This window comes from Balaenoptera borealis (genome assembly GCF_965194805.1).
Source record: "Balaenoptera borealis genome assembly, chromosome: 13".
Taxonomy (NCBI): domain Eukaryota; kingdom Metazoa; phylum Chordata; class Mammalia; order Artiodactyla; family Balaenopteridae; genus Balaenoptera; species Balaenoptera borealis.
This window is the reverse complement of record NC_138870.1, coordinates 58,053,251-58,080,577: the sequence shown is the minus strand read 5'-3', so window position 1 is coordinate 58,080,577 and position 27,327 is coordinate 58,053,251. Positions and strand designations below refer to the sequence as shown.

At 41.4% G+C, this 27,327-nt stretch overlaps 1 protein-coding gene across 6 annotated transcripts in view; it reads left to right on the top strand.

The window, feature by feature from the left end:
* The first annotated feature begins 2,221 nt into the window (after positions 1-2,221).
* Positions 2,222-27,327, top strand: part of CPM (carboxypeptidase M) — a 92,437-nt gene continuing 67,331 nt past the window's right edge. The window contains exons 1-2 of one of the 6 annotated variants that reach the window (XM_082351691.1): positions 2,222-3,532; positions 4,127-4,289. In XM_082351691.1, coding sequence (XP_082207817.1) covers positions 4,130-4,289 — 160 coding nt within the window. In that variant the 5' untranslated portion in view covers positions 2,222-3,532; positions 4,127-4,129. Of the gene's footprint in view, positions 3,533-3,722; positions 3,824-4,126; positions 4,290-27,327 lie in introns of those variants that run through there. The other 5 variants (XM_082351693.1, XM_082351690.1, XM_082351692.1 and 2 more) reach the window with 5 other exon arrangements.

Genomic DNA, 27,327 nt, shown 5'->3' with positions numbered 1-27,327 from the left:
CTGGCAACTTAGAGCTGACCACTCAGCATTCTGTAACCCTTAAAACTTTTTGCTAGGAATAGTTTGTTTGCTTTTCGAAATGGGAATTTACTATTCATTTTACTTTTACAATCTGCTTTTTGCCACTCAATGACTTATTTTTTCAAGCCAATAAATACAGACCTATATCATCATTAATATGGCTGAAAATATTTTATTGTATGGCTATAATATTCTTTATCTGACCCAAGGTGTCTCAACCTCAGCACCAAAATTTGGGGCTGGATAATTCTTTGCTGTGGGAGGCTGTGTTGTCATTGGAGGATGTTTAGCAGCATCCCTGCCCTCTACCCACTAGATGCCAGTAGCACTGTCCTCCCTGCCCTCTACCCACTAGATGCCAGTAGCACTGTCCTCCCTGCCCTCTACCCACTAGATGCCAGTAGCACTGTCCTCCCTGCCCTCTACGCACTAGATGCCAGTAGCACTGTCCTCCCTGCCCTCTACCCACTAGATGCCAGTAGCACTGTCCTCCCTGCCCTCTACCCACTAGATGCCAGTAGCACTGTCCTCCCTGCCCCCCACCCCTACACACCAGTCATGACAATCAAAAATATTCCCACCTATTTCCAAATGTCTTCTCTGGGCAATGTTAACGCCCAGTTGAGAACCACTGATATAATCAACCTGCTATTGTTTGTTTATCTACTTGGTCACAATTAAAAACAGTGGTGCTTATAAAGATCCTACCATATAAACTCAGCACTTCTCCAAATTACTTGTATAGCTTAAGTTTTTAGCAAGAAAGAGCGTATTTTAAATTTTGATGTCTATTCCCCAGATTTCCTCCAGAAAGGTGTATCAATTTATAATACCATTTAAATAGCAGAAATGTTATTTCCCCAGATCTTGTCCATTTCTAGGTATTTCTTTATTTATTTTTGGCTGTGTTGGGTCTTCTTTTCTGTGCGAGGGCTTTCGCCAGTTGCGGCGAGCGGGGGCCACTCTTCATCGCGGTGCGGGGTCCTCTCACTGTCGCGGCCTCTCTTGTTGCGGAGCACGGGCTCCAGAAGCGCAGGCTCAGTAATTGTGGCTCACAGGCTCAGTAATTGTGGCTCACGGGCCCAGCTGCTCCGCGGCAGGTGGGATCTTCCCAGACCAGGGCTCGAACCCACGTCCCCTGCATTGGCAGGCAGACTCTCAACCACTGCGCCACCAGGGAAGCCCCCATTTCTAGGTATTATCAATCTTTTTAATCTTTCTTGGTGGTAAGCAAAACAAAATATTACTTTGCCCTTTTAATGTGTAGTTCTTTGATTGCTAACCAGGTCAGTAAATTTTACTATGTTTATTGACCATTTGTATTACTGCTTTTATGAACCACCTATTAATGGCCTTGCCCATTCTTGATTTTGTAAGAGCTATGAATTCTTCCAGTTTGCAATTTTTTGGGTAACCTTTATGCTGAGTTTTCCTTATAGAAGGTATACATTTTTATGATGTTAAATTATCTGCCTTTTTATTATGTTTTTACCTTTAGTGGTGTCGTGCTTAGAAAGATCACCTCTGAAGTCTTAAACTTTAGTGTTTTAGTCTATTAGGCCAACGTTTTATTCCTCCATGTCTTTCACACTCTAACACTAAACTTTTTTTTGACCTCTAGAAAATTTGAACGTACATAGGACTGGAAATCTTATTAAAATGCGTGTTCTGATTCAGTAGGTTTGGAGTGAGACAAGGGACTCTGCATTTCCAGCAAGCTCCCAGGTGATGTCAATGCTGTTCCTGGACCACACTTTGAGTGGCTAGGTTCTGGACCTTCAGCCCTCCAACCCCTGTACTCCCTACCTCCATTCTCTGATTGGCTCTCTCCTGAATTTGCTTCCATTCCTTACCTAGTGTGAACCCCAAGGGCAGTAATTTCAACTATAACTCACCCCTTTGTTTATCTGGAATAAGAACCCTGGCGACCTACATCCCAGTATTGACCAAGCCACCATCTTCTCCAGGCTCCAGCCACAGCGTCACTAAAGGAAATCTCAAAACTGCCACTTGCTTCTGTAACAAATGTTTGATTTCTAAAGTCACATCAGAAATCCGTCACTTTGTTCCTTGACAGTTCCCTTTCCCATTCCTTAGAGTAACTCTGCCTAAATTTAATCTCCTCGACCCTATTCCACCGCCTTTCAGGCCTCCAGTCAATAAACGACAATGAAAGAACTTCTTCAAACCATCTGGTAAAAATCACAGTTAGCATAGTAACTGCTGCATACTTTCTCTTTTAATCCACTCAAAAACCCAACAACATCATATTAAGATTTTCCAACTCTTAGAAAATTCTGCTTAAAGATGTATGAATTAAACTAGGTTATTTACTTAATAGATACTTCCCAGAGTTCTCACAATATGACTGCCAACCTTATTTAGGTTAAGTACAATTATCATTTCCATCTTACCGACTAGGAAACTAAGGCACAGAGAGTTGACACAACCATTGAGTGTCAGAGCAAACACAGGGACCCATATCATGTGATGCTATAACCATAGCTCAAACTTCTTTACTCTGCTACCCGGGAATCACAGGGGGCCTCAGGTTCCGAACCGCTCAATTCTACAGTAGTATCTGTATCACAAAGAAGAGGCAGGATGAAAAGTAACCTTTAAAAGTTGTATAAAAAAAAAAAAACAATAAATTATTTAACAACAACAACAAAAAAAAGAGACAGGCAGTCACTAGAGGTTCTCAGCTCTTGAGGGCACATTCCACTCACATTCCCGGGCCTCGGAAATTTTGTTCAACCTGTCTGGGGTGGGGCCCTGGCACTACTGTTTTTAATCTGTTAAAGGGGAATGTTATCCCAAATCAGTGCTTTTCAAACGTTTTACATTCACTGGACCCGTGGCACAAATCTCCCGCTACTCTGATAGGTAATGTGTGACAGGTGTGCGCGGTCTTTGCCCGTCCCACACACCCTCTGGGTTTCGGCGAAGTCCTTGTTATCTCTAGTGCAAACACAGATCACCCTATCCTTCCAGAAAGAAGCATTTTAGGTAGAGATAACTGAAACTGCCCTAGGCAGTGTTAGTGGCGGCAGCGTTGACTTTACAATGATGCCTCTGCTTCCTTCCTCCGTGTGGTTTCCAGATTGCCAGTCTTCAATGTAACTCTGATTTAGTCAAATCTCATACACTATAAATATTTGTCGGAAAATTGCCTGGACTCCACACGACGGCATTTAAAACTTCTACACGCACGTTCTGAAATGCCACGCGACTGCAGAGCAGGGTTGGGCCGCCTGGCGCAGCTGGGAGCGCGGCCCTGGCGACTCGGGTCGGCGCCGAAGAGCAAAGGAGCCCGCGCGGGGCTGCGGGCGCCCGGGACTCGCGGCGCCTCGTGGGGCTCCAGGTGAGCCCGGGGCGCGGCGGCCCGCACCGCCCAACTCGAGAAGCCGTCCGAGCCTTTAGCGTCTCCAAACTCGCTGCAGCTGGAGACACCTCGTGCGCCTTTGGTGGAGCGCCCCGGACCCCTTCAGCGGACGGAGCCGTGGCCGAGGTGAGCGCACTGCCGACCTGGGGCGCCGGCAAAAACTGGGGCCGCGAGAGGTAACTCGGTTTCGGGAAGCTCTCAGCCGCCCCCCAGCACAGGCCGCCGCGACCGGGGACCTAGAAAGAGACAGAGGAGCCCAGACCGCCCGGCTCGGCCCCGCCCCGGAGTGCTCCTCGCGGCGCCTGAGTGGGCCGGAGAGACGTCAGTCAGGCGTCGGGGGTGGGACCCTGGCCGGGCTATTAATACCGGGTCCCGTCCGGTGGCAGCCGCCGGGCTGCGGTGAGCGCCTGGGCTGGGGTGAGGAGGGGTTCGCGCGGGGTCGGGCGCAGCTGCTGCAGCTGTCGGGCGGCGGAGAGCGGCGGAGACGTGGGGAGGAGGAGAGGGTGGGAGGCGGGATGCAGGGCACCAGGGGCTGCCCGTGCTCCGGGTGCGCAAACTCCCGAAGGTGTTGCTTCCAACTTTTACCTCCTTCGGAAGCTGGGAGTGTTAGTGCCGGGAGGTCTGAGACTAGACAGCGGAGCCGAAGCGAGTAACGTGCACACTCCCCACCACCCCCTTCCTCACCTGCTCAGCTTTATTATTGTTTTTATTCATCTCTAGAACATGGACTGCGCCCGCCTCTGGCTAGGGCTGTTGCTGCCTGTGGTAGCTGCGCTGGACTTCAGCTACCACCACCAGCCAGAGATGGAACGGTTCCTGAAGAGTATTACCCAAAACTACAGTTCTATCACTCACTTACACAGTATCGGGAAATCTGTGGAAGGTAGGGTCCGTCTCGTGTACTTTCGCAAACCCCTAGTCCTCGGTTTCATTCATTAAATATGCCTCAAGCCTCCTGTTCCCTCTCCGTGAAGCGACTCAGAGGGGCTCGAGCGGATCCGTCCCTGACTTGCGTGTTGGTTGTTTCTGCTTTTGTGTGTTGTGTTGCTTTTTGTCAGGGGAGTAGTAAGACCTGAATTTTACTAAACGTCTCCGCTGTCACTCGGTGTCGAGTGCTTTGCGTTAATGGCGTTCTGTTTTGGGATCTTGCAGACATTGATTTCCTGGGATGAGTACTTTAGGTTTTAGTTTTCTACATGAACTTCTGCCGAGGAGGTCTGTTTACCCATCTCAGGTTTGTTTCCGTTTTTGATGGCTTCTTTAAACATGACTCGGACTGTTAGGATCGTGTCTTCAAGTCTCTTTTAAACTAAAATAGGGCAGTTCTGTTGGTGAGATTTCAATGTCACGTATAATTAGCCCTATGGCTTAAAGTTATGCAAAAATGTGGCTCTGGTACTGCTTAAAAGGCTATTTTAAAAGGTATCCATTTGAATGAGACAATTGCTGGATAATAAGTGTACCATAGCAGTGATTGGTATTGCTCTTAGTATTTTCGCGTTCATTATTTAATTACTTTATTGTTTTAATTTAGAAACCATATATTAAGTATAAATATACAACTATATATTAAGTAATTCTAATTTTAGTAGATAGGAAAATTGAATCATAGTGAAATTAAGTATTTTGCCCAAGAACACTCAGATCTTGAGTGAGTTTTATAACCAGGATTGGCACTCAGATCATTCTACTTTAAGGCTTAGCCATTTTGGGACAAGGCAAATAATTTTACCAGATATTATTATTTCTCAACCTTTTATTATATTGGTACCTCCCCAAAGAGATTAGCAAATAACTTAATGTTTAAATTATAAGTTTTGTCAAGTGTATGTAATTTGGATGTCAGCTCTTTATAAGGTGTATTTCAACCCCATGTGAATTTTAGCTCTGAGTTTTTCAACCAATTTGTGAGTCTCTTAATTACCATATTCTTAAGTAATCGTTTTCCAAAAAATTAAGGCCATGGTTTTTATATTTTAAAAGTATTACATAAATTTGCTTATGTGCAATGCAACATAAAAATCCTTGGCTTATGTGTGTAATGGCATTTTTGTTTTTAAACAACATTGCTAAGGAGTTGGTGCCAGAATTACTCTATATTGCTCTATCATCCAAACTTATAGAGGTTGGATGTATGAGAAAGCGTATCTTGAATCAGCATATGTATTCAGCCTGTTGAAATCATTTTCCCCTAGGGCTAGAGAAGAGCAATTTTAAAAGATCTAAGAATACTAATTATATTAATAAAGGAAATATAGAACACAGCTAACTTGAGTTATTGTTCAGTCATTTAACCCACAAGGTGATGCCAATGTTGTTAATTTTAAGTACTAAATGATTTGGTTTTTATTTTCTTCAAGCACAAAGTGCTTGTGACTGGGGACTCTCAATGTCAACCAGCTATTCTGATCTACCCTGCGTGCTATCAGACCACGCTAATAAGGAAAGGCAGCAGGCTTAATTGTTTTTACCTTGTGTGCACTATTGTGGTTAAAGGACTGAGGAATTACCATGTAAAAAATAAAATCTGACACTAGTTTAGGTCAAATATTTGTATTGAGTATGTTCTAAATAATTACTCCGATTAAGAAAAATCCCAAATCTGCTATTAGGTTCTGAGTAGTAGGTTAAACTGCACGCTAGTAACTGGAAGTCGGTTGCCAAGGATATTTGTTGGTACTCTTTTCACTAGATGCACAGTTTTTCCTGGCCATCCTGCCCTCTGATGTAAGATAAGTTTGCTTAGCAAACAAGACTTACCATATGTGTTATTTATTTTTCTTTGTTATTGTGAATGTGGGCAACATACCTAGAAGGGAAAGTAATAGTCCTACCTCGCCAAATACATTTTTAGTTTTTGTAAATGCATATCACGTGTATTTTCATTACTGTAATCAGGGGTTCTCTTCTGCTTTTTTTCCCCAAGTTCACATTATTTCATTAGGTATTTCCATGAATTGAAAGGTCTGCAGGTGTGAATTGATTGCTATATAGTATTTTATCCTCGATTATGTGAATTTCTTAGTCATTCACCTCTTTGCGGCATCTGTATAGTTTCTGGTGGCCTCTGTTATAAACAGTGATGCTAAAAAAAACCATTGATACACGTCATGATTAATGGCCTTCTATTATAATTGATTTTTTTCCAGTTTTTAATTTTGAAATGTTTGAAACCTACACAAAAGCTGAGTACATATATACACTTCACCTAGATTCAGCCACTGTAGACAGATCATATTTCAGTTGAGCGTTCTAGAGGAAATCCCACTACCTAATATCAGAGTAAAGAAAATCTTAGGTAAAACAGCAGAGGCAACTAAAAAACAAAAAGAACAGACAGCTGAATTGAGAAAAATCAGAAAATGTACAATGTTCATTGATTCATTCCTTCATTCAGTTAAGGGAGCACCTCTCCTTTTTTTTTTTTTTTTTTTTTTTTAATTACTCCTAAGCCCCTTTGTCTAGCATGTTCCTGGCACGTATTCAGTGATTTTTTTCTGTTTGTTTAGTGGCTTGACTATTTGCTGAGGGAAAGCCATGTGAAGCAAGCAAAAAGTTGTGCCATTTGTGCCCTGCTATCAGGTAGCCCCCTTTAAAATACAAATGTATTTATTACAGATTCCCCAGCTATTCTCTCCACATCCCCCCAAATTAGTTCTAGGACCACTTTAAATGAGATTTCCTACATCTCTTTTCTAAGAATCTTGTCTTTCCTCCTGCTAAGTCTAACCTTGATCTGAATAAGGAAGGTTGCAAAGGGCAAGGGTTAGATAATAAAATCTGTTATAAAGTGCTTTCCATGTATTCGGTGTTGTAATACATTATTTCAATCTCAACAACTCAAAGTAGGCCTTATACTCATTTACAGAAAGGATCCAATGAGGCACAGAGAAGTTAATTAACTTGCTGAAGATCACACAGCTGATCAGTGTTAGAGGGAGGCTTCAAACTCAGATCCACCTTCTCTGAAGCACATCTCTTTCTCATTAAGGAAGCGGTTTGACACAGGTGTGGCTGGTCACATGAAGATTGAGGTAGTTACTGGAGGGTTTCAGAGTCATGTTTTGGGCACATTGGATCTGAAAGTAAAGCTTCTACCAAGGATTCAACACAGTAACCAGTAGCCACTTGTTTACTGAGCAGCTGAAATGTGACTAGACCAAATTAAGGTGTGCTAAAAGTGACTTTGAAGATTTCATACAAAAAAGTAAAATAGTCCATTAATATTTTTATATTGATTCCATGTTGAAGTAATATTTTAGATATAAAGGCTAAATAAGAAATATTTTTTTAAAAACTTCACCTGTTTCTTTTTACTTTTGTTAATATGGTTGTGGTTTCTAAAACATTTTAAATTACATGTATGACTTGCATTGTATTTTGATTGGGCTGTGCTGATCTAGACAGAAATTTGTTATTAGCAATTTTCTTTTTCTGAGTACAAAAGGAACTCAAGTTCATTCAGAAAATTGGGAAGATACAACAAAGCACCAAGGAGAAAATTAAAATCTCACCACCCAAAGGAAACACTTAGTAGACCTGAAAGACTATATGCCCTGTTTTGTGCCTTTCTCCCCTCCCACTGAGCCAAATATCTTGCTTGCCCCTGCAAACACGTTATTTCTAAAACCTGAGTTTTAATGCCTGCTTTGTGTTCTATCAATGGATATACTATTGTTTTTTTAACTTACACCCCACTGACAAACATTTAGTTTGTTTCTAAATTTTCCTGTTATAAAAAAAAAAAAAAAAAAAAGTGCCATAGTGGACATCTTTGTAGCTAAGACAGCAAAAGTTGTCAGAGCGCACACAGGCTTTGGAACTACAAGGCCCAAGTTCAAATTCTAGATCCTCTATGTTGTAGCAGTGTGACACTCAGTGGTTAGAGTAATTCCTGGCACATAATAAGTACTACATAAGAGTTGCTGTTAAGGATACATTACCTGCTATTGGGGATACATTTCCAAAAAGCAAATTACCAGGTCTTAAAGCAGTTCTATGTATTTGATACATGTAACCAAATTGATTTCCAAAAGGAGTATTGATTGATAATCTCAAGAAATGTATGCTTACCTCTTCTCTTATACCAGTCATAAATCAGGCATTCCTGGTTTGAAAGATTACTGTAGTATTTGTCAAAGGGTACGAAGTTTTGGTCATACAGGATGAATATGTCCTAGAGATCTATTGCACAGCAGAGTGCTTATAATTAACAATATTGTTTACTTTAAAATTTGCTATGAGGGTAGATGTTATGCTAAGTGTTACAGTGATGATGATGATGAAAGATTACTGTAGCATAAAGTTTTCATTGTTGTGTTTAAAGTATAAAGGAGAATTTATTTCTCCTGCGTTTTCCCCCAAGAATTCTCACCTTCACATATGCATTCAACAAATATTTATTGAATTCCTCTGCCAGGAGTCGTCATAACATCACAGATACTCAAAAATCTCACTAGAATTGGCTTAGACTCCTGCCCCAAAGAGACATGTACTGTGCTCATGAACACAGACCTCTCATTGCCTACTCCCCTTGCCTGGGTAGATTCTGGCTGGCGATTTACACTCTGAAAAGGACGCCTGATACAAGATTTTGCCACAGCATTCGATTTTCTGTCACCCTGTTCATTTCTCAAGTGTGATCGGCAAGCCGGTTTGCTTGAGATCCTGTATAAAATGCTTTCTGTGATGTAAATATTGACATATTGAGGACTAAATATCAAGACAGCCACTAAAATCTGGGAATTTCAGCTGTAATATACATACTTGTGATTTAAAGTTACATTGGGGTAGCAAGCCTTTCCCCTTCTTTAACTTGAAATGTAAAGTCCTTTTCTGAAACACCTTAGGAACATCAGCCTTGTTTTATAACCATTAAGTTTCTTAAAGACACTGCCTTTTTTTCTTACAAGGAAATGATTTAGATTTCCACTGTATTTGTGGTATGAGATTTTAAGAGGAAGAGACAGAATATCCAAAAAGTAACACAGATGTTACTCTGCTTCTTATATCTAGGAACCATTTTTGTTCCAGATCTCAAAAATATCCAACCACCAATACTCTAGGGGCATTTGAAAGTTAAAAAAATAATAATTGCAGCCAACATTAAGTGAATTTTACTCTTTGCCTGGCACTTTACATATACCCCTCAATCACTCTAACAATGGTATGAAATACCATTATTATCCCCCAATGTACATGTGAAGAACTGAGATTGAATGAGTCATCCACAGTTAGTAAATGACAGAGGGGTGATTGGAACCAAAGTCTGTCTTGTGCCAAATAGTGGACCCTTGAAGCTCTTTGCTGTAGAGAAAAGTTTCTCCAGTTACCTTTTTCTCTGTTCTTGTCCCTTTTCCCCTCCCCCATACATCCTGCTCCTCCCCTTGCCCCGACTGCTGTGATTCTGCAGAAGTTGAGGAGCGTCCTCCAACATCCAAGAACAGGCCTGTGTTAAATGTATTTTATGTGTGGAGTGATAGGCTATGGAATCCTAGACCTCTTTTCAGTATTTACAGTTTCATCCAAAGCAGTGTGAATTCCATATTTTGGTGTAGACTTAATTTTTTTTCTATATACCAAAACTGTTTGGTTATGGGGCAAAAGGAGAACACTGAGATTCTGGTTTGCACACTTTCGGGACACCCACCCACCAAAATGCTGTCTCCTGAGCTGAGAACAGTGGTTCTCATTAAGAGTAGTACTGCCCCCTAGGGGGAATTTTGGAAGTTGAGGGGAGGTTTAGGCCATAACTTTTAAGTCTTCGGAGGGGGGACCTCGCTGATGTATCCTCCTGATCTTGTTAGCAACACACAGAATAGTCGTGCCTAGTGAAAAATCGTCCTCCACGTTTTCTAATGTCTTCCATAGGTGCAAGACCAGCTTACAATTATCTGAGCCTAAAACCAATTCCGATTTATGTACAAACACAAAATACTTTTTCCCCACAATTTTAATATGTACCAAACTTTCCAGGAATGTACCTGTAGGTAAATTGAGGGAAAATTCAATTATATTTTTCTCTGAACTTGATTCCGAGATATTTCACGTTCTTAAAATCCTGGCATCAGTGACCACACAGCTGCATCAGTCTGCGTTTGTAATAAATGCCTTCACCGTGAATCTCAAGAATTGATATAAGCAGCTTTTTCTTATTATAAGTTGCTTTCTTTTTATGTAAAGTTTGAACATTTTATCAATCTTTCTGAAATTATGTATGCAAATATTATTTTCTGTGGATTTCATGCCAGCATGGTGAAGGAGGAGCTGCAAAATCTTGGATGTGAAAAAAGAGGCATCAACTGATAGGGTTAGGGACTGTTGGTCTAAAACCACAGATGCAGAGAGCTGATAAAACCCACTTCAGATTTATGTAGCCAACATCCAGAAGGTGTTTGGTTTCCGTTCTTAATCAAAACACGAGTGCCTAGAGGTAACACTGCGGTGACGGTGATGAATAGTATCTAGAGTTGAGAGATAACTGCCATTCGCCCTGTTTCCTTCCTTTGGTTTGTGAATTTAGAATGCCCCTTTCTCGAAGAGTGCAAAGTCAGAAAGTAAGATAAGAAGAATCTTAAAGTAAAAAAAAAATGTTTTTTATTGAAATATAATTGATTTACAATGTTGTTAGTTTCAGGTGTACAGCAGAGTGATTCAGTTATATATAGATTTCTTTTGCAGATCCTTTTCCCTTAGAGTTTATTACCCAAAAAAAGGTAACATTTTGAAGATTATATCAAATACCAACATGCATTTGGGTTAGGGGAAGAAGATTAAATCGGAACTTCCTATCTAGTGATTGAAAAGAATTGGTATTCTTCCTAGCTCCGTAGCCATTCAATGTAATATAGGGTAGTGGTTTGCTGAGAGGTTAGGAAATACTAATTTGAGTTTGTGTGCAAATAAACAGACATAAAATAAATAAAACAGACATAAGTTGCACGTTAAAAATGTTTTCTCAACCCTGTTTTACAAGGACTGCTACATGTCAGATGTTTAAAAAGTGTACATTTTCTGGTCTGTGACCCTTCATGTACATAGCTTTGTCAAAAGCTCAGCTGGAGGTTTACTCTCCTTGGCATCACAAAATGCCGCCAACTTCAAACAAGTTGCCTTCAAACTGGCTTCACAGACATATCCCGAACTTCCTCAGAGCTGAAGATAGCAGCCTTCATGGTGGGGTATAAAGGCATTCATGACAGGGTAAACCCTTCAAATATGCAAGCACTGTCGCAGAGTCTAGAAGAAGAAAGCAAACCCTCCGTTTGTATAAACAAAGAACTTTCAGTTAGTTGTTTACTGAGTTTTTAAAATTTCTCTGATAGGAATCTCTCTGAGGAAACTAGAACCACACTTAAGGAGCACAGCCAAAGTCACCTGAACTGACAGTTATCCAAATACATAACTCAGCCTCCTTTCTGACAAAGTGCACGGGTATACTGTGAATACAGTCAGGTGAAATGGAGCACAACGTCACATTTTTAGAGCAGGAATGGATGTTAGAGACCACTTGATCATTTATTCAGTTGATTGAGGCTTGGTTCAAAATGTCACCTCCTCCTGGAATCCTTTTTCTAGTCACGTGGGCAGAGTTAGAATCTCCTTGCACCCCTCTTCCAGAGCATCTTCCAGAAGCTCTGTCTATGTTGTACCTGGAGGGCAGGGACCAGGCTTCATTCGTCTTCATATCTTAGGCCCAGTTATGTGCTGATTATATGTGACAGGCACAGTGAGGGTCACAGCTGAAGAGTTTTTCCATGCATAGTAAAGGAAACATTAATGTAAATATGCTTTTATACACTTTTATACAGTATAGTATATAGTATGCTATTATGTATAAGTATATAGGATGTATATTTTTATATATATACTTTTATATACATTTATACAGTTACACATACTATATGTAACTTTATATATGCAACGTTATATAGTTATACATATGTTGTATGTAGTAAATACTTCAGTTTCTCAGGAAAATGAAATAGTTTTAGCAAAAACAGGTTATACTGCAAGAAAACAATGTTATGGGAAGTAGCATGATACCTTGGAGAAGTAGTATAGGAGGACCTCATTGTGACATAGCTCACGCTGGTGCGTAGGAGGGCAACAGGGAGGTTAGTGGCCTTCAGGCAGTCAAGGGCATAACTGAATCATTCACTGACACACCTAGAGGGGTTCTGGCTCCCTCAGCCCCCAAACACTAACCAAACATGTATTAAGAGAAGAGAGAGTAAATAGAGGAGACACACACACACACACACACACACAGACCCCCTCCATTAAGAAGGGGTTAAGTAAATATCCCTGGTTTTATTTGAACAGTGCAAAAATAGTTCAAGTGTCTATCTAGAGAATGTGAAAAAGCGAAAAGGACCATGTGATGAAGCCTCCCCCCTCCCCCCCCACCAGAAAAGTTAAGCAGACACTTGGAATCCCTCGATTTTTAAGGGTCTTTTTTCCCCTCCATACTCAGGAATGCTTTACAGGTTTAAGATGTTCAGGTTTTGGAAATACACAGGTAGACAGACTGAAGGTTGAAAGTATCTTAACTTTAATTTTTAGTCCCTGTTAAGTATCCATTCCCTTGCCCATTGTTGGTAACTCAGTCAAGCCCATCCATTAAAATTCTTTTAAAGGGGGCTGTTCACTCTTGTGAAAGTGTGGACACATGGGGAGAACAGATCATTTTAACATGGGGCAATTCCACAGGAGTTTTCCCATTATTTTAAAATTAGATTTATTACACCTTAGTAATCATACCAAATGCACGTGGGGTTAAATTTGAGATGCAGGTTCCTCAATTAAGGAACACATTTTATTTTTTTTCTATTGCTCTTAGAGACTGAGATGAATAATCTCTCTCTACTAGAGATAACGTAGAGATAAGTCTAGTGGGATTATCATTTGTTACCGGTAAGTTCCTTTCTATTTATGAAAAAACAGAAAGACAAATTGGGAAGTACCACATTCTAGCCTTACTAAACATGTAGCTGCGCCTGGGGATCTTGTGAGTTTTAATGACATATACTTCAAAATGCACAAAATGTGTCTTCAGTCTCAGCGGCACTCTAGCTTGCAGTGTAGGGGTGGGCAGAGAGTCCAGAGGCTTTGAGGTGGAAAGGATTGTGCTGTATTCCAAGAACAGAAATGAGGCCGGTGGTGCTGGGGCACAGTGAGCATGCAGAGAGTGGGACTGGGTAAAGCTGGAGAGGCGCGCAGGGGACAGTTCACAGAGTGCCTGGTATGTTAATTCAAACAGGGAGAGTTTGAATTCTGTTCTAAGAATAATGGGAAACCATTGAAGGGTTTTAATCAGAACGATGTCATCTGATGTAGGTTTGGAAAAATTATAACATTGGCTGCTGAATAGAGAAATTTTTTTTTAATAAATTTATTTATTTATTTATTTTTGGCTGTGTTGGGTCTTCGTTTCTATGCGAGGGCTTTCTCCAGTTGCGGTGAGCGGGGGCAACTCTTCATCGCGGTGCGCGGGCCTCTCACTATCGCGGCCTCTCTTGTTGCGGAGCACAGGCTCCAGACGCGCAGGCTCAGTAGTTGTGGCTCACGGGCTCAGTTGCTCCGCGGCATGTGGGACCTTCCCAGACCAGGGCTCGAACCCATGTCCCCTGCATTGGCAGGCAGATTCTCAACCACTGTACCACCAGGGAAGCCCTGAATAGAGAATTAATTAGAAAGGGGCAAGTATAGAAGCAGGGAGACTAATCCAGTTGTAATAATCCAGGCATCTGTTGATGATGGTGATTTGGATGAAGATGCTGTATTAGAAATGGAGAGAAGTGGAGGGATTAGAGATTTACTTTGGAAATAAAACCAACAATACTTCCTTAATGGATTGGAAGGGGGTGGGCAGAGATCAGGGAAAAATGAAAGATCCAGGATGACCTGTAGGTTTTCAGCTTGGACAGCTGAGCACCTGAGGTATTATTTACCAAGATAGGAAATACTAGAAGAGGACAAGTTTGGGTTGAAATCAAGACCTCTGATTTAGACCATTTTTAAAAATTTGAAATCCTTAATAGACATCCGCTTGGAATGTCCAGTAGGCAGGTGTGTAGGTGGGGTTTGGAGGAAAGTTTTGGCTGTAGAAATAAGTTTGAGAGTCATCAACATGTAGATGGCATTGAAACCTATGGGATTATAAAATAATCTAACAAGATAGTAGAGATAAAAGAGGGCCAGAATAGAGCCAGAGGATACTGTTATATTTTGAGTCTGGTAGAGATAGAAGCCAAAAAAGGAGATGGAAAAAACAAATTCAACAAGGAAGTGGGAGAAAGATGAAGAGTGATATCACAGACATGAAGGAAGGGCAGCAGTTCAAAAAGGAGGCTGTCTCCGGGTCCCATGACCACCCACTAGTGAATTGCTGGAAGGACTCGTGACTCAACAAAGTCATACTCGCAGCCAAGATTTATGAAGCAAAGGACACAGTGCAGGCACAGCAGAATAATGATACATGTAGGCAAAGACTAGAGAAGTCAGCATGGGCTTGCCTGTTCTCCCTCGGTGAGGATCCCACAGATGCAATGCTTCTCTCCAGCTGTGCACTCAGGGAAGCCCACTCGAGTCTTGGAGGCCCTGAGTTCTTCACAGGAGCTGGTCACATGACGATTGTGACCCACAGGGTGCAGATCCACACTAGATCCCAGGTGCCCATCATGAATCTTCATGTTTACTTTAAACAACGCTTTCGGCCTGGTACACGCTGACCCTCTGCCTTGCATCATTAATTAGTGAACACTGAAGGAGTTTAGTGCTCAGAGTTTGGTTAAGAGTCATTACAACGAGTGCAGGTGTTCCAGAGATAAGCAAGAAGTGAATAAAGCAGACCAGCTGTGTTAACTCTTTCCTCACTGAGGTCGTGGTCAACCATGTTGGATGCAGTTATAAGTGAAGACTGAGAGCCGTAAAGTTAACTGACAGATCCCAAAGTAGCCTTAGTTAAATCTATTTATCTCTAGACAGATTCATTCAATTTATGCAGCAAACATGTATCGAATGCCTAGTATAGTTTGTGGCGTGTGCTGGCCACAAACTATATATAAAAATATAGAGGTAAAGAAGTCACACGTGGTCCCTGTCCTGATGGAGCTGATGATCTGAGGGGTGAGTGGGAAGGAAGAGACATCCTAGTAAATGCAGATGAGATTCACCCTAGGGGAGTAGATGGCAGGGGACGGGAAGGACAGAAGTCAGCCAGGTGAAAGGGGGAAGTCAAGGCCATAAATAGCGTGTTCAAAGGCCTGGTGGTTAAGGAACATGTGGGCCTTGTGGAGCAAAAGAAGTTGAGTGTGGCTGGAGAGGAGAGCATGAGGGGACGAGAGGAGGCAAGACGGGCAGATGGTGGAAGGCCTTGCCCACCTTGTGAAAAAGACTTCTTGCTTCTTCCAAAGGGAATCACATCATCCTAGGGATTCCTGCCTGATAGGAAAGTGACAGCTTTGTTTTCTTGATTGGAAAATTCCTGATCATTTTACAATTCATTTAGCATTACAATAAAGATTCCCTTTAAGAAATAAGGTGAAACAGCCATGTCTGGAATAAGAAATCAGTGAGAAAATACAAACATGCCAGGGTGAATAAACGAGAGCACCAACAAAACGTAATAAGAAATCTGTAAAAAATAATAACAGTTCCTAAGAGCTGTCAGTGTGAAGAGTTCTGATTTAAATAGCATAATTGGATCAGATTATTCACTTAAACATTAAAGATCACTTATCTTTATCATACAGCTTACCAGAAACATTTCAATGATGCATTGCACATAGTGTCTTTTTGCCCTCACAGAGCCCAGATCAGACAAAAAGAAATGATTTTTTTATCAGCCATTTTGGAGACAAATTCTGGTTATGCCAGACTTATACAGAAAGTGATAAATATTACTTAAATCTAGAATTCAAAGAGAAATGTCAGAGTACCTAGGAACAGACACTTAAAATTTTTTCCCAACAGTATTGAGATATAATATTGGCGTACGACATTGTGTAAGTTTAAAGTGTGTGACGTGATGATTTGATAACCCATGTATTGTAAAAGGATTACCATAAAAAGATTAGTTAACACATCCTTCTCCTCACACAATTACTATTTTGTTGTGGTGGTGGTGCAAACATTTAAGTCTAATCGTTCAGCAACTTTATATAATACCGTATTGTTATCTGTAGTCACTGTGCTGTATATTAAATCCTCAGAACTTAGAGCTGGCAGTTTGTACCCCTTGATCAACATCTCCCTATTTCCCCTGCTCCCCAGTACCTGGCAACCACCAATCCACTCTGTTTCTATGAGTTCAGCATTTTTAGATTCCACATATAAGTGAGATCATAGCTCTGTCTTAGTTCACGTAGCATAATGCCCTCATTTCCTCCATGCTGTCGCAAATGGCAGGATTTCCTTCTTTTTCACGGCTGAATAATATTCCACTGTATGTACATATCACATTTTCTTTAACCGTTCATCCATCTGCAGACATTTAGGTTGTTTCTATGTTTTGGCTATTGTGAATAATACTGCATTGAACGTGGGGATGCAGATACCTCTTGGACATACTGATTTCATTTCCTTCAGATAAATACCCAGAAGTGGGATTGCTGGATCACATGGTAGTTACAGTTTTAATTTTTTTATAGTAGCTGTACCAATTTACATTCCTGCCAACAGTGCACAAAATAGAAACAGATTACCTTCTATTTTAAAACAATATTGGAATATTTTTATTATGAAGTACAGTTGACCCTTGAACAACATGAGCTTGAACTGCGCCGGTCCACTTACATGCAGATTTTTTTTCAATAGTAAATACAACCAAGCTACATGATCCGTGGTTAGTTGAATCCTCCACTGAGGATCTACAGATACCAAGGACCAGCTAAGTTATACACAGACTTTGACTGCTCAGAGGCTTGGCACTCCTGACCCCTCTCACTGTTTAAGGGTCAACTGTACAGCTACTTGAACTTTTCAGGTGATACGTAGCAGCACTGAGAGGGGACATAATCTTGGGCTCATTTTCTAGGTAAGCTATTGAATAGGAGCAGCGAGGATGGGAAAATGAAAGAAATGCAGCTGCTCTTTACTGAGTACCTGTCATGTGCCAGGCACCGTGCTAGGCCCTTTACAATCTTTCCTCACTTAAGCTATATGAAAACTTTAAGTTATTTACGTTCACGTTTTAGAGCTGAGAACAAAGAAACTTCATAGATGAAGAAATTGATGATCCAAAATTATGTCTTGGTAACTGATAAATTTGGGTTAGTAATCCAAATGTGTCTTTCAGTAATTCATTTACATATTCGTTCAACAACGATGTATTGCCCTGCTGTTGTCTACCAGAACCTGGGCAGGTGGATACAAAGAACCTGGACCTTTCTCTTTAGGAACTAGGGATGGGGCCTTACACCCAATCACCTTAATGGGAAAAGCACTGTAACAGGGCCATGAAAGTTCAAAGGCCTGGCCTCCAGGGTGCTTGGGAAAGTCGAGAAAGGCTTATCAGGGAAGCTGATAATTGAACAAAGCTTTGACTGTTCCCAGGCAGATAGGTGAGGGGGTAGGAATTCCCGGTAAAGTGAATGGGAAAACAGACTGGAGCTAAGAGGCAGGGTGAGATTTTGCTTCCAGCAGCAGCTGGGGCACTGAATGCTGCTCCTGTACGCGGTCAAGGATAAAGAGCTGACAGTGATTTCTAATGTGTCTTAGCATCTAGAGTATCTTAGTTTGTGCTCACTGGAAAATACAAAGTTTTAGAAGGATTTTGTCATTATGGGTTTGGTTTGGGTTTGGTTTTGGTTTTTTGTAAGCAGATTGTTCAAAGGACAGTGATAAACAGGGAAATATTTTGACTCACGTAAACTCTTCACTAAAACTGCATTCTTTGTAGCCCCCAGGGGACTATGGTTCCATAGGACATTCTGTTCTCTGTCCTTGGGAAAATATGTTTAAAGAGTAATAAAAGGGGGTATTTGACCATTAGTAATAAAGTTGTACACTTTATTAAATGCTTGTTATGTACTAACTACTTCCATGCCTTATTTTAAATCCTGCCATCAATCTGGGAATTAAGTAGTGTTATCCCTGTTTCACAGATGGGAAACTGAGGCTTGGGGAAAAGGTGACTTGCCCAAGGCAACTTAACTGGTAAGGGGCAGAGCTGGGAACTCAAACCCAGGATTCAAAGTACCAGTTCTTCCAGTTTTCAAATGGTCTCTAGAACCTGGAGGCTTCCGTCAAGATGACTTGAGATACTTTAGTGAGTAAGGAGACAGTCAGCAGCTTGGGTCCCCCTTCTTTAAACCAGAGCAGCTTAGCTTTAACTTCTTACATTGGATCTTCACACAAGAATCTGTTGGAATAAAGGTTCCATGACCCAGGGGCAGGTAACATGAAAACTACTGCACTGACTATGGAATCTTTGCAAGAATAGACTGAGGAAGTGCCATAAACAAGGCAATATGCCAGACTCTCTGGCGGGTGCTGAAGGGTATTAATTTCTGCCCTTTGCAATGTTCTTTTTTAGTGGGACATATATATGTGATGCTTTACAAAGGTTCAGAGCCCTCTGAAACTGATCAAAACAAGATTGTATCTGTTAGAAAACACTGAATATACTCTATCAAGCCAAATGCTAGGAGCTTGTATAAATAAGAGTATCTTGGCTGATCACCTATGTGTTGGATTAGACAAAAGATCTCACTCTTGAGCCTTCCCATGCCTACGTCCTTGCTGTACTCCGGGCAGACATAGTCTATCTAAATATCGCAGAATGCTCAGAAACACTCTGACCACCTCTACTGATTTGTCTGGGCCCAGGAGCTCTGTCCTGACAACTGAGATTTAGACTTATACAGACTCCACTGATGGACGAGGTGGTAGAGAGCAGAATCTGGCCATCAAGAACTTTGGATTTTCCAATGAGCACAGAGTAAGATACCTTAGATGCTAAGGCTGCAGGACCCCTGCCACCCGATGGGTAGGACAGAGTGTACTCAGCATCCTTGATGTCTGGGAGGAGAAGTTGCTGGTGTAGCATAGGGATGCTTGAGCTGCCCTGACCTGCCTAAACTCCTCCTGTGCCCGGGAACCAGAAGGTTGGGTCAGACAAGTAACTGTGTCATTCCTCACAACTGGGGTCCTACTTGCTAGAGGGGGAAAGCTTTCCCCTGTATGCTAGAGATGGAGATAGAAGTGAATTAAGGGAGGAAAACAAAAGCAACCTTTTACATAGGGTAAATTAACAGAATCCCAGCTGCTAAACACTGAGGTTTGCTCCATGAGCAGTCCAAAGCCTGTTTCCTCTGAAGGACATATTATGAGCTGATGTTAAAAGCACATGTGATCTAGTGAGAAACTGTTCAATTTTCAGGTGGAAACTCTTGGGAAATAGAGTAAGCTAATGAAACAGAATACTGTTCAATATGAGAAGGAAACTCTCCAAGCATTTGAGTTTCAAAACACCTTAGGCTCATAGGAATCACAGTGTAATCTTAGAGTGACCAATGAGAAGTTTAATAATGTCCTCGCTTATATTCATTCTTTTTATAGCTGCCTTTAAAACAAGTTCTCATTTGGCTGTCATTTAAAAAATAGGTTTTAAAATTAGGTGGTAGGGTGAAATTTGAGTGTTTTATTGAAGCAATCTTAATATTTTACATCTTGGTAAGGAAGGGATGTTGATACCAGGTATTGAAACTGGAGAGCTATCAGAATAGGGGGAAATACCACATTTATGTCCACACCTGTAAATACACAGATATTTGCATTTAATAGTGCCTAAGAACACAGACTCTGTAGAGTACAGATTGCCTGGGTTCAAAGCCTGGTTATGCTATTCAGTAATTGTGATCTTGAATGAGTTTCTTACCCTCTGTGCCTATTTCTTCTTTTGTAACATGGAAGTAATAGTATCCATCTCATAGGATGACCAGAGGGTTAAATAAATTCATAGATGTTAAGCACTCAGGATGTGATTGGCACATAATAAATGCTACAGAAGTATAAGCTACTATTGCTGTTATATAACTTGGGATATTTGGCAACTTGGATGAATGGCACTGACACATGCTCTGGTGTTTAAAACACTTGAAGCTACCCTTTATTGAGGGCATCTTTGGTGTCAGGCACAAGAGAGGCAGTATGCATGCTTTGTCTCATTGAACCATCACAACACCCTATAAGGTAAATACCAATTGACAGCTTTAGAGACTGACTTGTCAGCAGTTTAGTAACTTGCCCGGGGCTGCAAAACAAGTCGCTGGCGCATTCAGACCAGAGCTCCCAGACTATAGAGCTTGCCTCCGGCATATCTGTGGTTTTAGGCTGACCTCGTTCCAGCCAGCACACCTTGTGACCTGGCCCACACAAGTTCTAGCATCCGGGCTAGACCCTCCATTTTACAAAGCAGGGATATTAGTCCATTGGATTAAGTGAATTGCCAGCGGTCACCCTCTAGTTAGACTGAGAAGTTCAAATTAGGAAACCAGATCTAATATTAAGGCTGTGTCTCTCTATGTAGGGTCCAATTGCTTGTGGTATGTTTGACAAAAAAGACTCAGGATAAGTTGTCAGATACCAGGTAACGGATTCCATTGGGATCTAGCATATGCATGCTCAGATACTGGGTGACAGATCATCCTTTGCTTTAACTGGTTTTTATGTACTTGACAACTTAAATGAACATAGGAAAATGAGGAGTTTTTGTTTTTCCACTTTTGCTTTGGAAAATCCCCTATCTCTTTGAGAGGTTTAAAATCACATTAACAGTAATGTAGTAATCTTAGGAAAAAACCCACCCATACTTCTCTTTATCACTCTTTATCTCTGGCCCTCAGCAGATGAGAGCTTTCTGTCCTATAGAGAAGCACATCTGCACAAAGTATGTATGAGGATGTAGATTTACAGCATTTATTTATAATAGTAAAAATGAAAATGATACAGTCATCTAATTGATGCCATTGAACTGTACACTTAAAATGGTTAAAATGACACATTTTATGTTATATTTTATCACAGTTTTTAAAAATTAATAATGTAATATGCCAAAACTATTGAATTGTACACTTTAAGTGGGTGAATTGTGAATTGTGTAGTATGTGAATTACATCTCAATAAAGCTGTCCAAGAATAACCATACATTCATCAATAGGGAATTGACTAGGTTATGCTATACCCAGTCAATGAAACATTCCACAACCTTTATAAAAGAACAAGTTAGATTTTTCTTTTGACACGGGAAGATTCCAGAATATATGTGAAGGAAAAAAATTCATATCCAAACTTTTTTCTGTGCATTTACATAGAAAACATATGCACATGTCTACAGTTTTATGGGTATTGCTTAGCTAGTATTGTTATGCAGCTTGTCTTTTTCACTTATGTGTGTTGGGGGTTGGTACCTGTAGGCATACCTCATTGTTTTAAACTGCCCCATACTAGTCATGGTTTGAGTTTACCATAGCTTATTCACTCATTTCCATGTTGATGAGTATTTAGGTCATTTACAACTTGCAGTTTTCTCACACAATGCTGTGATTGATACCCTCAGTAATTTCCCGAGGTAAGCATTGCTAAGTCAAAAGGCACGTGCATTCTTGTACTTGGTAGATACTCGCAAATTGCCCTTCAGTAGGATGTATATTTACACTCCCAACACCACACGAGTGTGTACATTTCCCCACATCTTAACCAACGCTGAAATTTTTTTCCAATCCAATGTGTAAAATATGTCTCCATTTAAAATTGCATTTTCATGATTGAAACTTAGAATGAGCATGTTTTCACATTTTACTTCACATTAAATAAACATCAAGGTACTGCTCTAGATGCTGGAGACAGCAGTGAACCAACACAAATTCCTGCCCCGTGGAATTTACATTCAAAGTTCACTGGCCATTTTTATTTCCTCATGCCTTTTGCCTATTTTTCTACTTGCGTGTAGGCCTTCTTAGATATTCAGGATAGTCTTTGTTATATACGTGGCAAATATTTTCACCCATTCTGTGGCTTGTCTTTAAACGTTGTTTTCAACATCTTTTGCCTTACAGAAGTTTTAAATTTCTATGAGATCATATTCATCAATCTTTTTCTTTATGCTTTTATGTTTTATGTCTCATTTTAAAAGGCCTTCTTTACCCCCAAGGTCATAAATGTATCCTATACTTTTTTCAATATTTTTATAGTTATAGTTTTTACATCTAGCACCTGAATCCATCTGGAATCTATTTTAGTGAATGGAGTGGCCTGTGGATGGATTTCACATCCTACAGTATATATTTTTAAATGCTCAAATTTTTAAAAAGTATGTATGATTTTCGTAAGCAGCAAGAGTGATGACGATTTTGAAAGGATACTTAGGGAGTGGATGTCCAGAGGAGAAAAGGTAAAGTGGTGGGAAAAGAAGCCTCTGGCCTGTGGAGTGGATTTGGGTCATAATGGATCCAGATGGGGACAGAGACAGAAAGAGAGGCCCTGGCTAACCTCGTGTCCTGGGAGCTACAGCAACTCAGGCAATACATGAAACATCTCAAATAAACAAAATGTCAACTTCAGAATACAAGAATGAGAAAACAAGCCAGAATGCATCAGAGATTAGATTCTCTGGTATTTCTAGTAGTAATATAATAGAATTTGTTAATTCATCATCTGGGACAAAAATGAGTTTGGGATAATTCCCTATTTAAAAATAATCCAGCCCTGCATTGATGATGGACTTTATTCCCATTAGTTCTGGCTACCAGCGGTTAATAATAAGTGGCATATTGATGAACACTTTTTTAGATATAAGAAAGCAAATGTTGTGTGGAAGAAATAAGGGTAACAAATGAACGAAACTCTGGTAGATAATTCTTTAAAGGGGGGTGGAGTGGGATCTAGTCTGGGCTAAGCCACTCAAAACCACCTCGGTACCCTTCTTCCTTTGGCATTAGATCCGTATGATCCTTTAGTGTCTGAGTGTTACGCTGATGTGTTAAGCTGAGTGTTACGCTGATGAGTTTAAAAATACCAATCCACTTATCAAACATGTGTTTGCTTGCTTCGTGCCAGGCTCTGTTTAAGTGCTTTTCAAATGTTAGCTCACTTACTCCTCATAACAACCCCATGAGGCACAGATATAAGCCTTATTTTACACGAGGAAACTGAGGCTCCAGAGTTAAACAGGGGCCCAGCATCACACAAGAAGTAGCAGAATCACAGCCTGGACCGAGGTGGTGTGGCTCCAGGTAAACATAACCACTATGCTAATGCTGCCCCCACATTGGCGATTTCAGCAAATGCAGCGGTCAGGAAAGAATTACTATACTCTGAGCCCTCATGAGGCAGAACTGAAAAACAAGTATCAGGAATAGATAGTTGTAATGCCTCTATGGTTATCAGATCACCCAGGAAGGAGCTTCCTTAAAGTAGAAAGACAGGACTTCCCTGGTGGCGCAGTGGTTAAGAATCAGCCTGCCAATGCAGGGGACACGGGTTCGAGCCCTGCTCCGGGAAGCTCCCACATGCCAAGGAGCAACTAAGCCCGTGCGTCACAACTACTGAGCCTGCGCTCTAGAGCCCGTGAGCCACAACTACTGAAGCCCGTGCGCCTAGAGCCCATGCTCTGCAACAAGAGAAGCCACCGCAATGAGAAGCCCACTTACCGCAACGAGGAGTAGCCCCTGCTCGCCGCAACTAGAGAAAGCCCGCATGCAGCAACGAAGACCCAACACAGCCAAAAATAAATAAATAAATTTACAGAAAAAAAAAAAAAAAAAGCAGAAAGACAACTGGCCCATCTGCCCTCCAGACCAGCCCTCTGACTTCAGTTCCAACGTGAGTTCCGTAGTTCCTGGCAAAGTTTAGCCTTGTGGTAAAAACTGAGAAGAGTGCCTGTAGATATAACATGTGGCACATCCATGCAGGGCTAGTCTGCTACCTTCTGGAAGACAGTGGTTCTCCATTTGGTTTGCATCCCAGGAGGGAATACTACACGCTCCTGAGAAGGAGTTCCATTTACACACGGCAATATGAGTGAATCCCCAGTAGGGGATAGATAGCACTGGGGAGTAGGCCCAAGGGTGCCTCTAGTTGCTGGATGGGCAACTGTGTGTTCAGTTTATACAATCCACAGTGAGCTGTGCAAGGTGTAGTTTTCTGTGTGAATATTGTATTTCACTAAAGAGGTTTTTGTTTTTGTTTTTAATGGTGTATATCGTAGTCAGCTGAGGTATTGGGAAAAATGCAAACGCCTGAACTCACATCTAGGGGACCACGAGTTTGCAGTTTTAACAAACACCCCAGATAATTCTGCTGCAGGTAGCCCAGAGACCTGCTTGTAAGAAACACAGTCTGCTGTTGACCTGCTTAACCCTGGCCAGCAACAGGACTACGTAAGCTGAGGATAAGAATTATTTGAGAATGATTATTCAAGAGATATATCTTATATGATTTTAAAGATCCACAAAAATGCGGAAACACTGTATAAAATGCCTGCAACAAGATTTTTCTGAATGCTTCTCATGCCTGCATGAGAGGTATTTAAAAATCTTCCCGCATTTTCATGAAAAGAGCATAAACTCCAGGCCTGGCTCTATTCTACTCAAGTTTATCTCCATTAGATAGAAGTCATCTGTACATGACTATCGTCGTTCACGTCCTCCACTGTCTATTCTTCCCCTTCCACCCAAATGCAAGTGCCATGGTTACAACTGCTACCCCCAGCTTCCCCGGTTGGGCCTCTGTCATACCATTTCATGCCCACTTACACATATGTTAAGTGGGGAGGGTGGTTTGAACAGCACATTATCACTGGCACCTGATTCTGAGGAATGGTTGGGCACATCTCAGGGTGTTGCCCTAATAGTAATTCTGTGGCCCAGCGTTGCTAGCTTGTTGAACAATGAGAAACCCTGGCAAATCTCGTTGCCCAGCCTTTCTTTAGAATCTGCCTCATCTGTATATCCCAACCATTTGATTGAGTGTGGTGAGGTGAAATAGGTGACAGCTTGAATAAGGTGCCTGTATACACATGTCTGAAACTCAGTTGAGGTAAACAGAGGCACACTGTCCGAGAGGATAAAGGCCGGCCACCATGTGTGGCAAATGATAAGTGCAGACCTGCCTCTGTTGCAGCAGATGTGAAATGATCCAGGGCTACATTGACTCATTGTAGGAAAGTGTCTAATATAGTCAAAAAGGGTCTCTGGGATGGCTCCTTATAACTATTTGGACTTTTCACTAAAGGTGCCTGTGTCACAACCCCTGGAAAAGAAGGTGCCTTTCAAGAGGCCTGACTTGCATCGTATGTTGATGTGCATAAAATTGATCGTAGGCCTTTGGACATGGCATCTGGCCCACTCTCCCTTCAGAACAGTTTGCCAGTGGGCCATGTGCTTTGTGAGCAGGCTGCCTCGTATCCTTGTGAAATTGGAAGGGCATAAATCGTTAATTAAATATATAGAAGCAAAGATCGAGATAAGATGTGCTTTAGTGGCTGAGTAAACTCTGGTGGCTGGTTAGCAGCTGCATTTCCTCATGCTTCTTTAGAAATGGGCATTTCTCAACCCACATTTTAAGGTAGGAGCTGACCTGAGATGCAAGCTAATTATATGGTTTGAAGTGGAAAAATTGGATCTGGAAGATTTTCTGACCTTGAAACGTTCAGTCGCAGTGGCCCATGTGAAATATCGGGTCTGCTCTGGCAGACAGCTCAGAGCCTGAACATTCAGTGCTGCTCCCTTGGACATACTAAGCCAAAGCTGCAGTTATAGGTACAAGATGGCACTATTAAAACTATGATCTTCAGTTTAGGAAGACTTAGGATCAGTCAGTTGGACATACACAGCCAGAGAAACAGTTGGGAAACTTAGCAACTTCCAAAATAAATGATTTCTTTGTCCATGTGGACATAGGTCTACTTTGCAGGTAACATTGACTTTGAGTGGTAAGGAGTTAGTGCCTAAAAGCTCTTCTAGAGGGGCTTCCCTGGTGGCGCAGTGGTTGAGAATCTGCCTGCCAATGCAGGGGACACGGGTTCAAGCCCTGGACCGGGAAGATCCCACATGCCACGGAGCAACTGGACCCGTGAGCCACACCTACTGAGCCTGTGCATCTGGAGCCTGTGCTCCGCAACGGGAGAGGCCGTGACAGTGAGAGGCCCGTGCACCGCGATGAAGAGTGGCCCCCGCTCGCCACAACTAGAGAAAGCCCTCGCACAGAAACGAAGACCCAACACAGCCAAAAATAAATAAATAAAATTTTTTTTTTAAAAAAAAGAAGACACCAGAGAGCTCCCCCCCCCCCGCTTTAAAAAAAAAAAAGCTCTTCTAGACACAAAAGGAGAACAAATGACTTTCCAAAATCTTCTTATTGATGAGTCTAATGCCACTGATGGAGAAGTGACTTATTAAGGGTTGCTCTTATTGGGCGGGGAGAGGGACATAGGAGAGGAAGCTCTGGCTTTGTTTTAGGAGTCAGATGCTTCATGGATTTAGGGGTTAGCTGCCTCAAGTTCTTTGTCCTGAGAAAGATAAACATTTATTGCATCTAAGACGGTAACAGGAAGTTCCACTTTACATTGAAGGAGCAATGTGGAACAAACAAACAATCTTAGAGTAAAACAAAAAGCCAGTTTGACCCCAGGCTGTCAGAGCCCATTCCCTCAACTGTAAAATGAGGATAATACTAATTGCCTTACCTATCTCGTGGGGTTTCTGTTGAGGATTAAATGGTAAGATGAAGAGTGAAAGTGTGTGAAACGCTTTGGAAATTATGTAAAATATCAGGATTTTAAGTAGATATGGTTTCCTGAAATCTTTGAGTTCTTCCTCAGATTCCATGACTATGACATCATTTAAATATGCTACCCCCTCTGTAATCCTAGTAATCCAATTCTCAGTGCAACACTGGAAAAGCCCCAAATCAATAGA